The 15834-nt window shown below is 35.9% G+C and overlaps 2 protein-coding genes and 2 pseudogenes across 3 annotated transcripts; 1 reads left to right on the forward strand and 3 right to left on the reverse strand.

Annotated features, from left to right (window-relative positions):
- The first annotated feature begins 2740 nt into the window (after positions 1 to 2740).
- LOC111382119 (polygalacturonase inhibitor-like) lies at positions 2741 to 4000 on the forward strand. Its single transcript, XM_023005991.1, has one exon. The coding sequence runs from the start codon at positions 2792 to 2794 to the stop codon at positions 3791 to 3793; it is 1002 nt and encodes a 333-aa protein (XP_022861759.1). The 5' UTR covers positions 2741 to 2791; the 3' UTR covers positions 3794 to 4000.
- A 124-nt stretch (positions 4001 to 4124) lies between these two features.
- On the reverse strand, positions 4125 to 5563 carry LOC111382120 (annotated as a pseudogene).
- A 90-nt stretch (positions 5564 to 5653) lies between these two features.
- On the reverse strand, positions 5654 to 6685 carry LOC111382121 (annotated as a pseudogene).
- Positions 6686 to 10853: 4168 nt separating this feature from the next.
- Positions 10854 to 14417, reverse strand: LOC111382118 (FT-interacting protein 1-like). Of its 2 annotated transcripts, XM_023005990.1 has the most exons (3): positions 14274 to 14417; positions 14122 to 14174; positions 10854 to 13621 (listed from the first exon to the last, which is right to left on the reverse strand). In XM_023005990.1, exon 3 carries the CDS (start codon positions 13514 to 13516, stop codon positions 11198 to 11200), a length of 2319 nt encoding a protein of 772 aa, XP_022861758.1. In that variant the 5' UTR covers positions 13517 to 13621; positions 14122 to 14174; positions 14274 to 14417; the 3' UTR covers positions 10854 to 11197. The 2 variants fall into 2 exon arrangements, with proteins under 2 accessions (XP_022861758.1, XP_022861757.1); XM_023005989.1 differs by lacking the exons at positions 14122 to 14174; positions 14274 to 14417 and adding an exon at positions 13981 to 14105.
- Between the last annotated feature and the right edge of the window lie 1417 nt (positions 14418 to 15834).

The raw sequence follows: 15834 nt of genomic DNA on the forward strand, positions 1-15834 counted from the left end.
AAATATAATCAATTATTTGTTTATAATTTATTGGTATGGAAAAATATTTTGAGAATGTGTTTAGTAAGAATTTGCACTATTGATGGAAGAAAATCATGAAAGTTTGGGGGTGTTAAAAATTTTCACCTTATATTTTATTATTCTTAATTGAAAATCTGACGTTTAAAAAGTATTAGAAATGAAATTGAAGACATGCAAGTAGAATACAAGAGTTGAATGGATGCACATGTCACTAGAAGTCAATTTTACATATTATGTATTTATCTTATTATACTTAACGTAATTTTGATATTCTGAAATGTTTTTACAAGATTTTGCAGATATACAAATATGTAAGCAAAGAATAAGAGTTGCACAAATTGATGGTACCAAATTTTTGTCCAAGAAGGACAAATAAATTGTAATCCAAGATGGACATACATAAATCATCGAGGGGGATGGGCTTAATCCCATGAGGGAGTATCTCTGGAAGTAACCCAATTTTTGTAATTGGAAATCCCGTGAGAAAGGTTCAATATAGTAGGAACAACCCGTACTCTGTGGCTTGTAATAGTACTATTTTATTTGCGCTCATCCATGTGGTGTTAGTGCTAATGATAATGTAATGTTAGGAAGGGTTTAACCCTAAATGAGTACTGAGATGTGAATTCTCATGAGGTGTAGGTCATACATATCTTTGGAGGACTCACTTATGTAAGAGTTGCGATGAGGCCGTAACTATGCGATTAGCTATTCCCTAGAAACTTTTACTGGAATCAAGATAAGAGCACATGGCTATTAACAGCGCTACCCGCTATGAACTGAGCCTAAATCGATACTGTGTGTGGAACAATTGATACTCGGTTAAATGGGCATAATTCAAGGCCTAGTCCATTATGGCTTCCTCAAATGAAAATTGTTATCACTAAGCGAGGTTCAAATCCAAAAAACACCTACACCTATTACACAGTATAACGTTGCCACTATATATATTATATATTTATCTATTTTGAAAGTTTAAAACTTGTGCGGGATTGTTGTAAAATATATAAAAATAAGTTTTAATCTTTCAACCATCTAATTTTCTGTTTTAACAAAATTAAAATCCCTTTAATGTTAAAGTGTAACTTGTGTATAAATTGGATTTAATCCCATGAATGCGGGGGTTAAAATTATCCCAATAAAAAGGATTGATTTTCATATAACACATGATGAATCACAACTTGGAAGATAAACACTCTATACATCTCTTTCTATGTTTCTATATTTTAGTAACTCGATGAGAGACTCGTTCACTTATCTCTCTATGGTCGTGTCTATAGAAGAAGAGTCACATGAATTTTATCTTGGAGCTATATAGTGTCGAAAGAACCCACATGAAGTAGAGGCAATACGACTTTAAGACAGAGTCTTCGACTTGACTCTCAAGACTTGCATTTTTAATTCTCTTCTTATTTTATATTATTGTTGAGTTATATTTGTATCAATTAATTGATTATGTTTATGTTAATTGATAATTATCTGCACACATACCATTCAATTTTTCCAAAAGTGAGTATTCAAATATGAAAAATACATGTACATTACGTGTTATGGAATAATTCAAACACGTTCGATTGCTGGCCTGGAAAAGATATATGTGGTGAGGGTACACATGCCTAAATACTTAACTGAGGAAATCACATCTAATTGAATTTTGTTAGTCAAATCAAGATTAGATCACCAATAACACCCTTCTTTTTTGACCAAACATTGGAAACGAAAAAATTCATGCCTTTAGGATTATTTCAGTTCCCATGTAAGTACTTTATCTATTAGGAATTTTAAAATTAAATATTTAAAATCAATTTTTTATTTCTTATTTCTTATAAAAGCAATACGCAATTCATACCAAAAGATCAAAAATACATTACAAACTGAAGAATGGGGTATACATTGAGAATAGAGTTCCATATTTAACCACTCTTCGAAGATTAGCATAGTATAAATATCGAGACGTAGAAAAAAACTATTAGTCCTCGATGCAAATAGAGACCCAGTGAACACGAATGGGTCAACATCTTGATCTATGGTACATTTTTAATTTCATGTTGATCGTATCATAAAATATATTTTTCACTATATATTTTCTAGACTAAAGAATGTATTCATTAATTTTATGATTAAGATAAGTTTTGAAGTGTTATTCCGGTGTCATATAATTTAAGATCACAATGGGAGAACAAGTCAACCAAGTATATCCACTACATGAACTACTTGGGGGAGTTGAATTGTATAAAAAAGAGCCATGCAATTGATATTGATACTAAAACATACTTAGTTACCGTTGACTTTGACAAGGTTTTTAAAATGCCTAAAACAATTTCTTGAGAATAAAAACTTGTTTTTAGATGTGTTCAATAATTTTCTGAAAATGTTTTGCTTCATCGGAAGAACTTTTAAATGAGGCCGATCCACAGTGACTGAAGTATAAGTAGAAGTTTTTTCGAACAGATCGAGTCATTGATTATTATAGCTATTTACTAGGTGTCGAAATGTGTCGGGCTACCATCAACATGAACTAACATGCCTAGGCTAATTGCAAATCAGAAGGGAATGAATTAGTCAATTCTCCTACCAAAATAATTGTCCTCTTCAATGTATTCATCAATTTTATGATTCAAAACCTTAGCATTAGTCAAAGGTTGGACATTAAATTGCGGCAAGTAATCTTAAGAAAATCTTGTTCATACAAGTAGACATCTATATATACATGCACATATAGCTGACTCTACAACCAAAATCTGTATCGATTTTTGGCTATTTCTAGAAAATGAAGAACTCAAATTTTGTCACTCTCTCTGTCTTTTGTCTCATATTTCTGTCTAGGCCATTTTTCTCTCTCTCAGCCACAGAAAGGTGCAATCCAAATGACAAAAAAGTCCTCTTACAAATCAAACAAGCCCTAAACAACCCTTATCAATTGGCCTCGTGGAATCCCAACACAGATTGTTGTGATTGGTATGTTGTTGATTGTGACCCCAATAACAACCGGATTGTTACATTCAATCTCTTCTCCGCCAACATTTCCGGCCAAATTCCGACCGCCATTGGGGACCTCCCTTATCTCGAAACTTTAGTATTCCGACAACTTACCAATGTAACTGGCCGAATTCCGGCAGCTATCGCTAAACTTACCAATCTCAAATTGCTTAGACTTAGCTATACGAACCTAACCGGACCGGTCCCTATATTCTTAACCCAACTCAAGAACTTAACCTTTCTAGACTTATCATTCAATGACCTAACCGGTTCAGTCCCGGCTGAACTTTCCCTACTCCGAAACCTCAACGCCCTTCACTTAGACCGGAACAGACTCACTGGAACCATCCCAGAATCCTTCGGAAAGTTCACCGGAAAAGTACCTGATCTCTATCTCTCCCACAACAACCTCACAGGTTCAGTCCCATTATCTTTAGGTGACTTGAACTTCACTGTGCTCGATTTTTCGCGAAATAATCTTATAGGCGACGTCTCATTCTTGTTTGGCAGAAACAATACTATCCAAATAGTAAATTTTTCAAGGAACATGTTCGAGTTCAATCTGTCGAACGTGCAGTTTCCCGACAGCTTAACATCACTGGATTTGAATCACAATATGATTAGTGGGAGTCTGCCACAGGATTTGACAAAATTGAATTTGCAGTTCTTGAATGTTAGTTATAACAGGTTATGTGGTCAGATTCCTACTGGTGGGAAATTGCAAAGCTTTGATATTAGTTCTTATCTCCACAACAAATGCCTGTGTGGAGCTCCGTTACCTGCCTGCAACTGAATGATTTCTACAACTAGGATGCTATGTAATAAAATTCTTCGTTATTGCAGTGTGAATGATAAGAATAATATTATACGAGGCCACTTGTTTGAAATCCTCAATCAACTTTTATACTCAATAAGGTAGTTAGCAGAATACGCGTTGTCATTTTTTCACAAGTTGTTGGCTATAGAATGATATGTCCGAAGAAGAAAATATTGTCCCATATTTGCAGTTGTATTCCATTATCCATTTTAGTCAACATCTTGACCTTGTGGGATCCCGACACTGATTGTTGCCATTGCTATGCGCTGGATTGTGCCAATCGCGTCAATGATCTTCCCCTCATGTCTGCTAATTCTCCTTTCAAATCCTGGAAAAAGTTGCCGAATATGTTCAACACTGTGTACCAATCATGCACTCTAAGAATATAAAAATCACACCTTATTTCATCACGTAAAACTATTACAAGCTGTTTCGGCAGATGAGGAAGCCAACAGCAGAGCAGGTTCAATTTAGAACCCTGAGCAATTATCCAAATAGCGAGGATCATTTAATTTTCATTTGCAATTTGGCAATGGTTCTCCACACAAGCATCTATTGTGAAACTACTCGGTGTATTCAAAGTTTTGCAACGTCCCACCTTGCGGAATTGGACCACAGAGTCTGTTGAAACTAACATTGAAGCCATCCAATCCCAATTGAATTAAATCTCCCGGAAGACTACCCCTGATCCTATTATGGTTCAAGTCCAAGAATCTTAAGCTGTTTGGAAACTCCACATTTGAAATATCAAACTGCAATATGTTCCTGTTCACGTCAAGAATTTGTATGGTCTTGTTCTTCCCTAACATAAATGATATGTCCCCTTCGAGTTTGTTTCTATGTAACTCAATCCAAGTGAAGTTCAAATCACCCCAACTCTTCGGAATTGTCCCTGATAACTGGTTGTGGGAGAGATAAAGATACTGAAGATTTGGTGTCAAATTCCCGAATGACTCTGGTATACTTCCACTGAGTTTTTTCTGGTCTAAACGAATCCCATTTAGTTTTTATAGTTCAGAAAGTAAGGAAGGGATTGGACCTGTAAAACTGTTGAAAGACAAATCAAGAAATGTCAAGTTTTTCTTAGCTGGCCAAGAAATGAAGGGACGGGACCAGAAATATTAGTCCAGCTTAGAGTAAGCGATTTGAGCTTAGTGAGTTTAACAATGGACGCAGGAATATTTCCTGTGAGATTAGTGATTTTATGAAAGGTTAAAGATTCAAGATAAGGGAGATCGCCAATTTCTTCCGGGATTTGGCCAGAGACATTGACTCGAAGAGGTGGAAATCGTTGATCCAATTAGTTATCCGATCACACTCCACCACATACCTGTGACAACAATCAGTATCTGGTATCCATGAGGCAAAGGCATAGGGATTGTTAAAGGATTCTTTGATTTTCAGGACTTTTTTATCATGTGGATGGCATCTTTCAGCCAGAGAGGACAATGGTATAGACAGAAAAATGATAATGTAAAGAAACTGGAAATTGAGTTGAGCCATGAAAGACAGCTGTAGATTGAAGCCATTCAAGCCATGTACAATGAACATATATAGGAGGAAGCAAATTTTGACTTTCAGTCAAACAACAAGTTGTTTAAACTAATGGCTGAAGTCTAATAGTTGAATTATGATTTTGACTAAAATGGATAATGAATGACAACTGGTATACCAATGAAATGCCTTTTAATGTTTGTTCTTTTTCAACAACTCGTATAAAAACTTAAATAGTTTATGAAATAAAACTCAAGATAATTGCTGCATGCATCCCATACATTGTATTCACGTTTGTGCAAGTATGCCCTTTGCACACAAAAATATTTAAAAGCATGCTGCTAAGTTAAGGGTAATCTTATTTCATCGCGTCAAATTATTACATGTCGCAGGTGCTATCGCAGAAAAGGAAGGTAACAGCCTCAAAATTTTACAATTCAAAACCTTGAGCAAAATTATCTCAGTAGATTACTGCAGATCATTTGCAATTTGGCAGTGGTTCTCCACACAAGCATCTATTATGGAAATATGCAGTGTATTCGAATTCTTGCAACCTCCCACCTCGTGGAATTGGACCACATAGTCTATTATAACTCACATTGAAGCCCTGTAAACTCAGTTGAGTTAATCCTTGCGGAAGACTCCCCGTGACCCTATTATGGTTCAAGTCCAAGAATGTCAAGCTGTCTGGGAACACAACATTCGAGATATCGAACTGCAACATGTTCCTGTTCAAATCAAGAATCTGAATAGTCTTGTTCTTCCCGAACATGAATGATACGTCCCCTTGGAGCCTGTTTCTATATAACTCAATCAAAGTGAAGTTCAAATCGCCCCAACTCCTCGGAATTGTCCCTGTTAACTGGTTGTGGGAGAGATAAAGATACTGAAGATTTGGTGTCAAATTCCCGAATGACTCTGGTATACTTCCGGTGAGTTTGTTCCGATCTAAACGAATCCCACCAAGGTTTCTGAGTTCTGAAAGTGAAGAAGGGATTGAACCAGAAAAATTGTTGAAGGACAAATCAAGAAATGTTAAGTTTTTAAACTGGCTAAGAAACGAAGGGATAGGACCAGAAATATTAGTCCAGCTTATAGTAAGCGACTTGAGCTTAGTGAGTTTGAGAATGGATATGGGTATATTTCCGGTGAGATTAGTGATCTTATGGAAGGTTAAAGATTCAAGATAAGGGAGATCGCCAATTTCTTCCGGGATTTGGCCAGAGACATTGACTCGAAGAGGTGGAAATCGTTGATCCAATTAGTTATCCGATCACACTCCACCACATACCTGTGACAACCATGGCCGGTCCTGAGACGAGGCGGATGAGGCCTGCGCCTCAGGCCAAAAGCTGAAGGGGGCCTCGTTTCCATGGCCTCAATTTTTTTTTTTTCTGTTAAATGAAGAAAGTAAATTGAATGAAGGAATCATTTTCCTCTCCAACTCGCCTATGGCTGCTGGGAAGTTGAAGAATATTCTGGAAATCATTCCTTGCTGGAAACATCGAGGTTGGATGGAGCCGCCATTATTGCGGAAGCTTGAACGCAAACTTGAATTCAAAAGGAAGGGAAGATGATGAGTATTATAATTGGGCCAACTTTTAATTTCCTCCATTTTCTAAAGTCCAAATGTTAACTTGTAAGCCTTTTGTGTTGGGCTTCTATTTATTTTAAATGAGGCCCATATCTTGTATTGTGAAATGGTTAAAGCAAAGTTGAAACCCTATGGCTCTTTCTCAGTTTCTCTCCCGCCACTGAAATTGAACGCCGACCTTGTGATTTTCGTTGGTAAAAATAATGAGAAATTAGCGATAGGTCTATTCAAATCAGCTATAGTTATATCATCCTCGACAATTGAAAGGAGCTTTGCTAGTGCACGAAATGAGAAATTCTACCTCAAAACACGGGAAAAAGAAGTAACAACATATAAAAATTGCACAACAGGTATGTATCGATTTTTTAATTTTTTTGTACATATTTATTGATTATTTTTGTGGCTTGCTACAACTATAATTTTAGAGCTATTTCATTTGGAATTTTTGTTTATTGGGATTAACATTTTAATATGTGAATAGCTGGCTACCTTAGAAATTGAAAACCATGATTTCGTTAATTGCCTATGGCTTTTAGTTAGGGAATGTTTCTTGGTATCCGATCAATGGGTGATATTTGATTTCGGGGCTTCTTTATCGTGAATTAGATGGCTCAAGATTGTTGATGTAAATTGTTTCATGGTCTACTGGTTATTGCAAATTTGGGAGTTGTTGTAATGTGTGGTTTGCTTGCATTAAGTGTAAGTAATTTGTATGGATAGCTCAAGTTTTTTGGTTCCATTGCAGCATTGTTATGTATGTTTACCATTGAAATGTAATTAGAAATATAAATTTCATGCCAATTGACTTCCAAAAGAAGCGGTTTAAGTGCACTTTCTTTGGATATCTAAAGTTCTAGAGAGTAATAAGGGATACTTGACAAATTATTCATTTTTCTGAATTTTTTTTTTAAACCCTCCATAAGATATTTAGTGATGCTCGAATAACTATGAGAAATTAGCGATAGGTCTGTTCAAATCTAATCAAAAATAAAAGTGGATGTTTCTTGGTCGGTTGGTTCGGTAAAGCCATTTTAGAAAGGCATAGTACTAAATTTCTATCAATTATATGTCTATCTGGGTTTCTTGTTTTTATTCTGTTAATTAATTCTGTATGTTTGTAGGAGTGGTTTTCTCTTTTCTTGAATTTTTTTTATTGTATTCAGGTTTATGAGATTTGTTAATACGTCAGAAATTCTCAAGAGATCGAACAAATTGATAGTTCAATTCAATCAGATGAACAATCAAATATGGCAACAAAGGCTAGAATACCATTTTCTTTTCAAATCTTACAACTGGGAGAATGTTTCAAGAAGTGAAGTTCCAATATTTCTAATTCTCTGTAGATGGCTCTACCGGAGGAAAGAACGATAGAAATTGAGGTATCTCAATTCCATTTTCATGATTTTTTTATAATTATTAGTTAACCATGTTTTGCAATTTATTTGTATATGTGTTTTGTTTGTGAGCTTGTCTGCTGGAGGCTTAGGACGATTTCATTTTTTTTTTTTTTTTTTTTTTTTTTTTTTTTTTTTTTTTGAGCTATACATTAAGGTTTATGTTTTGCTAAAAATATATCATGTAAAACTAATGGGGGGCCTAACTAATAGAGTTCGCCTCAGGCCCAAGAAACCACAGGACCGGCTCTGCGCATGATAATGTGGAACCACAATAGAATAATCGTTGTGAAATATGTCAACCGACGATTCACTTGCACAACCAAACAGTCCCAATGAACTATCTTTTATTCTGTGCCCGTTACTTGATACTCCAATGACTAATAATATCAATTTGCATAAAAGAAACATAATCCACAATAGACAGGAAAGACCTAGTTTTAACTTTTAATGTTGTCTAAACACGATAACTTGAATGAACAAATCAGTCGAAAAGAAAATCTCGTAGAATGTCAAGCTAGATCATCTTAGTTCAATAACAAAGATAATTAATAAGCAAAAAGGGAAATCTAAAATATCGTAAGCTTCAACACACATGGAACTCTAGATCTTTTTTATCTCCCACCAAGAATCCTCGACAGAAACTTCGCTGGGAATTTTATAGTAGTTTCTTGAACGCAGAAGAGTTCATTCGACCGTAACTAGACAATCATATTCGAGTGCAAACGGACTAAAAATAAAAAGACATAGTCTCTTGATCTTGGTCTAAAACATCAAGCCAAGAACTGCACCTCGATGTAGAAGATTGTTAGAATTGGGTTATGACTTGAATTCTTGTTGAGTATTTGATTGGAAATATTGTTGGAGTGGTATTGGGAGTTGATAGTAGACTTGAAGTCTTGAAGGAGTTCAAGAAGGATAAGGAGAATGATTCCACTTTTTGGCAATTTTTTATTCCTATTTCATCCCAAATATTTCATTATTGATCTTATCTATTGTATTGGAACTTCACTAAAACTCCATATGTATTAATTCTCCTAGTAGGTTAGGTATTATTTGGATATAAATATGTGGAGTATAACATATATTGAAATTGACCAATTTTCCAATTAGTTATTGGTCCAAATAAATCATTTATAACTCCTTACTATGGATTATAGTGAACTCTCTGCCTCTGCACGTGGTTTTTCCAAATTTGAGTTTTCACGTAAATCTTGTGTTCTTTGTGATCAATTATTTTCATATTATCCATATTTTCTCGTTCTTTAATTATTTGGCCCGATTATAACAAGTGGTATTAGAACAATGTTGATTGTTACAACTATGAAATTTGAGTTCCGATTTTGGATCACACAAGAATTCTTGTTATGGCAGATTTTTTTGTTTAGATGCTGGAGGAGAAGCAATGTAAGGATTGTTTATATATATTTTGGAAGGTTTGATTATAACTTTGGATGCAGATGTAGCTTATGATTTAATAAACGGTAAATCAAGTGGAGTTGGCTGTGATCGGATTGTTCATGGTGATTCGAACAAAAATACTAGAGAATCTTCCAGTAGTTTAGGTAAAGTTAGTTGTAATCTTATTGATCATGTTGCTCATGATGATTTGAGCAAGTTTGACAACTCACGTGGAGTTGGAAGTGCTCGTGGTGATTCGACCAATGGCGCACAAGGTAATTCTACTAGTAAGTAGGGTTTGGAATTTGTTTATAGTTGCTGAGTATGCCAAGAGGGGTATGGTGGAAGAGGTGGAGTAATTTGATAGAGTGTTATTGTTTGGAGAATTTAGCAAGAGTTGAAGAGTTAAATTTTATTCCTTGTAATGAAATTCGTGTTAAGGTGGAGATTGATAGAATTAGATTGTGACCCAAATTCTTGTTGAGTATTTGATTGAAAATACTGTTGAAATAGTATTGAGAGTTGGTAGTAAACTCGAAGAAGTCTTCAAAGAATTCGATAAGAATAAGAAGAATGATTCCCCTTTTTGGTAGTTTTTTATTCATATTTCATTTCAAATATTCCAATATTGATTTTACTCATTGCATTGGGACTTCATCTTATGTTAAACTCTTTATGCCCTTGCTTAAGCTTCATTTTTCCAAAAAAGTCATTTTTTCAGAACTCGTTTTTAACCACATTCTGCATCAATCATTATTTTAAAATGCATTCTCACTTAAAATGGAGCTCAAGCAAGGGCTATGTATTAATTCTCATAGTATGTTAAGTATTCTTTGATCATAAATATTTGGTATACTGCTATATTGAAATTGAACAATTAGTTATTAGTCCAAATAGAACCATTGTAATTCTTTACCGCCTTTGCCTATAATTTTCCCGAATTTGTATTTCCATGTAAATACTATTTGAGTATAATGAATTCTGCACCACTGCCCACGGGTTTACCGGATTTGGATTTCCATGTAAATCTTTTTTTTTTTTTGCGATTCATTATTTTTATATTGTCCATATTTTTTCGTTCTTTAATTATTTGTTCCGATTATAATGGAAGCCAGCATCATATCTAAACAAGGGTCGAAAAGTGCACAAGAAGTTTACTACAAGTACTATCCATCATTTTCAATAAAAAAACCACCCGAATTCATTTCAAATAAACTCCTAGTAGAACTGAAAGACAGAAATTGTCCAGAGCATATTAAATTAAATGACAACTTGTGCGACTTGAAATTATTACCAAGGATATGTCGCCACAGAACCTACTTTACATCAGAAATCCTAGCAAACAGACAGCAAACCCCCAAAATCTGCAAGTTCCAGGAGAGATCCTACACATCTTACCAGGGACCAAAGTTCACCGTTTGGTGTAACAAAGAAAAGAATCCATTTATCAGCAGTTTCTGAAAAACAATGGACTTAGACAGCCCAAACACAGATTGCTCACAACATGCAATCTGTTCTAGCAGGTAACCTTCTAAAGAAATTGAGGGGCACGGAAGGAAGCTTGTGACGGAACCTAGGATGTCTCAAAACATAGAATCCTGCAAGAAGAGCCAACACTTGAAAAGGCGTGACATAGAGAACAATGGCAGCGACCAAACAGAAAATTACGAACAAAGCTGTAGCTCTTGGGTCCCTCCAGCTCAGCAGAGACTGTAGCCTTTCCCCCTGCGTTGCCAAATCGCCAACCACTGTTTGGATTTTCCCTGCAATGCTTCTCAAACGGTCATACCTCATTCTCACAATATCTGGAGGACGTGTAGTAGGAAAATTATCGAACTCCTCGTCTAGTTCATCAGGATGAGCATTATCAGCGCAGGAGAGGCGAGTATCCATGTGGGGAGGTTGCCTTGGCCTCCATCTGTAGTGCCAAACTCCAATTAAGAACAAGTAGAGGAAAATAGTGGGCAAAATTAGCTCAGGATATAAAACCAGTATTAAGAACAAAATGTGAATCAGAACGGTTGTAATGGGGTTCTTCCAGTTGCATATCTGATCAAACCATTTTCCAACAGCAATTAACCCACTTAAAACTCCCATGATTCTAAAAAAGTTTGCTTTGCTTCTCCTCATACTCCACATGTGAGAACCTACATCCAGCATATACTCCACTACTTCCCTCCTCAAAGGCGGCTCAGCACGACTCAGCCTCATCGAAACAATCTGAGTAGCCTGGTGCCTCAAGCTGTCAAGCTGACTGACAGTTAATGGATGAATATAGTGCATTTTGGGCAACAGTGGTTGCGAGTACATATGCATCATATTCAACAAGGACGAGCAAGTAAATCTCACAGCCAAATGAATTTCACCCATCTTTTTTACCCCAGGAGGATGCAAAACTAGAAGGGGATATGAATGTGTATACACACGATCAGTTTCAAGGGTAGAAAGGCGAATCCTCACCTTTCCAATTCGTGAGTCCCTCCCAGATTTATCTCCACCTTGCAAATGACAATTATCAAATACACCAATGGTTATGACGGTGCATGGATCAGAAACTTCCCAAGTGTATTGTTCATTCCATTTGGGAGCAAAACTGTCGATGATGGTCCTTGTCCTGACCCACTTCTGCCCATATTTGGCAACACAGTAAGCATCAGTAGTTGCTCGCCCATCTTTTGTCTTCATCGGTGACAACCCATGAGCACTCAAAATACCCAACTCAAGGACCCCAATGCTGGGCTTCCATAGCTGTTTAGCTGTTGGTCTAAGATCACTGCTGTAGTGAGTTGATTCATCCAAAACATGGTAACCACCCTCCAAGCATATTCTCATATGAATCCTACTGGCAAACTTGAAATCCTTCTTTTTTTCACCTTCAACAATGATATGTTTCTCAAGATTACACCACCTTGTATTCACAGGTCTATGATCCAGTCTCCTTTCTACATATGCAAGAGGAATGGCACATCTTCCAAGGACTTCATCTTTGTTGGGTGCAACTCTATCTTCCACGCTCAAAATTAATGGCTCCTCAAATGGTTCTGCAACAACAAACATCAAATCCTCATTCCACATAGGATTGATACTCTTGTTCATCGACACTCGAGTCCTCAACGACTGATTTCCCAGTATGGCCCTCACAAAAACTTCTGGATATCGACCTTTATCAGTCGGTTGCAAGTCCTGAGCTTCAATCACATTGACTCTTAGATACCACAGCTTAGGTGAGAGGTAAACCTTTGACCTGATATTTGCAAGACCATCAGTGCCGCTAACTGTCGCAGCATCTGAATGCCATGCCTCAGGAAATGCTTCGTCGGCTTGAGTACCCATCCAAACTGCCAACATCAGCTCTCCTTTAACCTTATCACCCTTCCTATCCTCCAACCTATACCACTGTGGGGCCAACGGGCTATCAGGGGGAACTCTTTTAGGAATCTCATTCAAGTCAAACACAACCCGACCCATAAAATCGTCCTTCACAAAATCCTTATCTTTCACCGTAACCTCAAGCCCAGAGGCCTGAATCCGTTCCTTTGAGAAAGCAAACACCTGATTCCATTCAGGGTTGGACTTCTTCTCAAAATGACGTGTTGCTCCCTTATAGTTACCAAGCTTAACCTCAACGTAAGGGTCACAACTACCCGTCACGTCCTTCACCGGCAGATCTTTTGCCTTTACAACTCGAACATATAGATACTGCATCTGCTCAACGAGGTCATAGGTGCTCGTGAGCTTATCTCCGGTGACCTTCCCCCCACCAAGGTGGGGGTTAGTCTCCCTGAGAGAATAGTCTTCTTGTGGAGGTCTCTGCATTTCTTCACTTGTTCCTTGTTATCCACACAACACGATATCCGAACCAGGTTTTAAGAAATACGACAGAGGTTTCAAAACCCCTTAATAGATCTCAACAGAAATAACCTGGAATATTCATAGCCATTAAGAGAGTTAACGAGGCGGTGGACCAAACTAAAACAGAGAAAGATGTAAGAAAAGCAAGTTTAAAAACTTCATGTCTCTGTTAAAAACAAGCGTATAAAGAAGAATATCGTAAACCCAAAAGCTTCATACCAAAACTTAGATCTGAATGCTGAAACCCTCAAACAGAGTGTACAGCAAGTGGAGAATTAGTTCACATTACAAATACACATACATTCGTAAATTCATAAACTCTTCTGGATAAATAAAGACATACACGTATAGCCAATAACAATAATAAACATATAAAAGGAGGATTAGATCTTAGAATGTGAAAATAAAAAAAAATAAAAAATACTCACATTAATCCAAAAGACCCACAAATGTATTTAAAACCCAAAGCTCAGCAACATCAATCCATATGTATGTTTTTCATGTGCAATGACTTCACTTTAGACTAGATAGAAATACATATATAGATCCAGATAAAGCGTTGAATATACCTAGAGGGTTCATGGTAGCTGAGGCGATAAGGTTCTGACACAGATTGAAACAACTGAGGAAAAAGAAAAAGATAATGGTTTCGTTCTTGTTGCGACGAAAAAACAGTCCCAGCAGTAGATGCCTAAGTGGGTCTAGAGAGAGAAAGTCTGACCTTTTTCTTCTTTTTCCTTTAGTGTAGATAGAGAAAGTAAAAGAAAGAAGACGGTTGAGGGCTCTATGGGAGGATCTGATGAATCTGCTTTGTGAATTCTTCGGTGGATGGAGTGTGTGGGTGAAATATCAGCGTTTGTATGGGTGTATGTGTATGTCTGTCCTTGTGTCCTTTCTGCTTTAAAGATAGGTAATGTTGTCTGAGTAAATTCTAATTTATTTGACCACAGTGGCGCGCGAGCCAGAAACTACGGTCGGGACATAGCACGTGCCGTGAATTTCGGACCAAAGCTTATCTCTTTTCACTTTTGATTTTCAACAAATTAAACTAAACCCTGTTCAAGCTCATTCTCCCCGTAAGAATGAATTTTTGAATAATGTATTGATAATTAAAATGATATCAAAATGTTATTTAAAAACATATTTTTAAAAAAAATGGAGCTCAAATAGGGCCTAAGTGCTTGGTTGATAGTGATCATGAAGAATTAATTTTTTGATCGTTAGAGAGAAAAGTGAATTCCATTTGTGAGGGAAAAAATCAAAAATGACTGTGACGATAATGATCAAAAATATAATTTTTTGAGATGAAAAATCAAAACCAAACATGTACTAAATTAAATTGCATAGTCGTCTTATAAGTTATATCTGAGAAAATTTGGTTGGAATTAGTTGTAAAGTGCAGAAATTTTACTTGGCACTTGGCAGCATTTGATGAGTTACCTTAAATAAATATTTTAAATAAACACATTAAGTCCCCGTTTGTTCCCCATTAATTTTCATTATATTATATTACATTTTTCTCTTTCATATTTTCAATCACACAATCTTCCATAAAATAATATTACACTAAAATAGAAAAATTTTCTTTCTTTTTCAACCACTCATTTTTTAAAAAATATATATTATTTTAGCCATTTTCATTTCAAAAAATGGGGGTCAAACAGGGACTAAATAAATACAGTATCAAAATTCAATTTAAATCTTTCATGGAAGTCTTGAATTCAAATTTTGAGAAAGGCAAACAGAATTCTTGAAAAGGAACATGGACGGACTCTCTCAAAACGGACCATATATACACCTCATTTGAGCCCCATTATTTCTCATTATATTAAATTAAATTTTTCTCTCTCATACTTTTAACCACACAATTTTTAATAAAATAATATTACATATAAATCAAAAAATTTTCAACCACTCATTTTTCAAAAAAAACATTATTCATCTCATTATAATGTCAAATAATTGGGCTCAAACACACCCATAATGTGTTATCACCTGGAACACCAAAACAGTATCATTACAAGAAGATCATAGTTAAAATCGAGTCGCGTATGCTGTCTGGGTCTCAGACTTATTGGTGAAAAAATAAAGTTTTCCAATTTACATATTTTTAATTTAATGTGCTAAATTCTTCTTTTTAGTAATTTTAATTTTTAAATAAAATAATCGACGAGTCGAAAGTTAAAAAATAAATTGATTGATACGTAAAGGGACGTGTGATTTTATTTTTGTTATGCTTTCAACATGTGGTGTCATGTTCGATGACAGCACTGACTGTTGAC

Source organism: Olea europaea, unplaced genomic scaffold, assembly GCF_002742605.1.
Source record: "Olea europaea var. sylvestris unplaced genomic scaffold, O_europaea_v1 scaffold2438, whole genome shotgun sequence".
In the NCBI taxonomy this organism is placed as follows: domain Eukaryota; kingdom Viridiplantae; phylum Streptophyta; class Magnoliopsida; order Lamiales; family Oleaceae; genus Olea; species Olea europaea.

Coding starts and splice junctions, on each gene's coding strand:
- LOC111382119 (XM_023005991.1), top strand. CDS start 2,792: ATGAAGAACTCAAATTTTGTCACTCTCTCTGTCTTTTGTCTCATATTT.
- LOC111382118 (XM_023005990.1), bottom strand. CDS start 13,516: ATGCAGAGACCTCCACAAGAAGACTATTCTCTCAGGGAGACTAACCCC.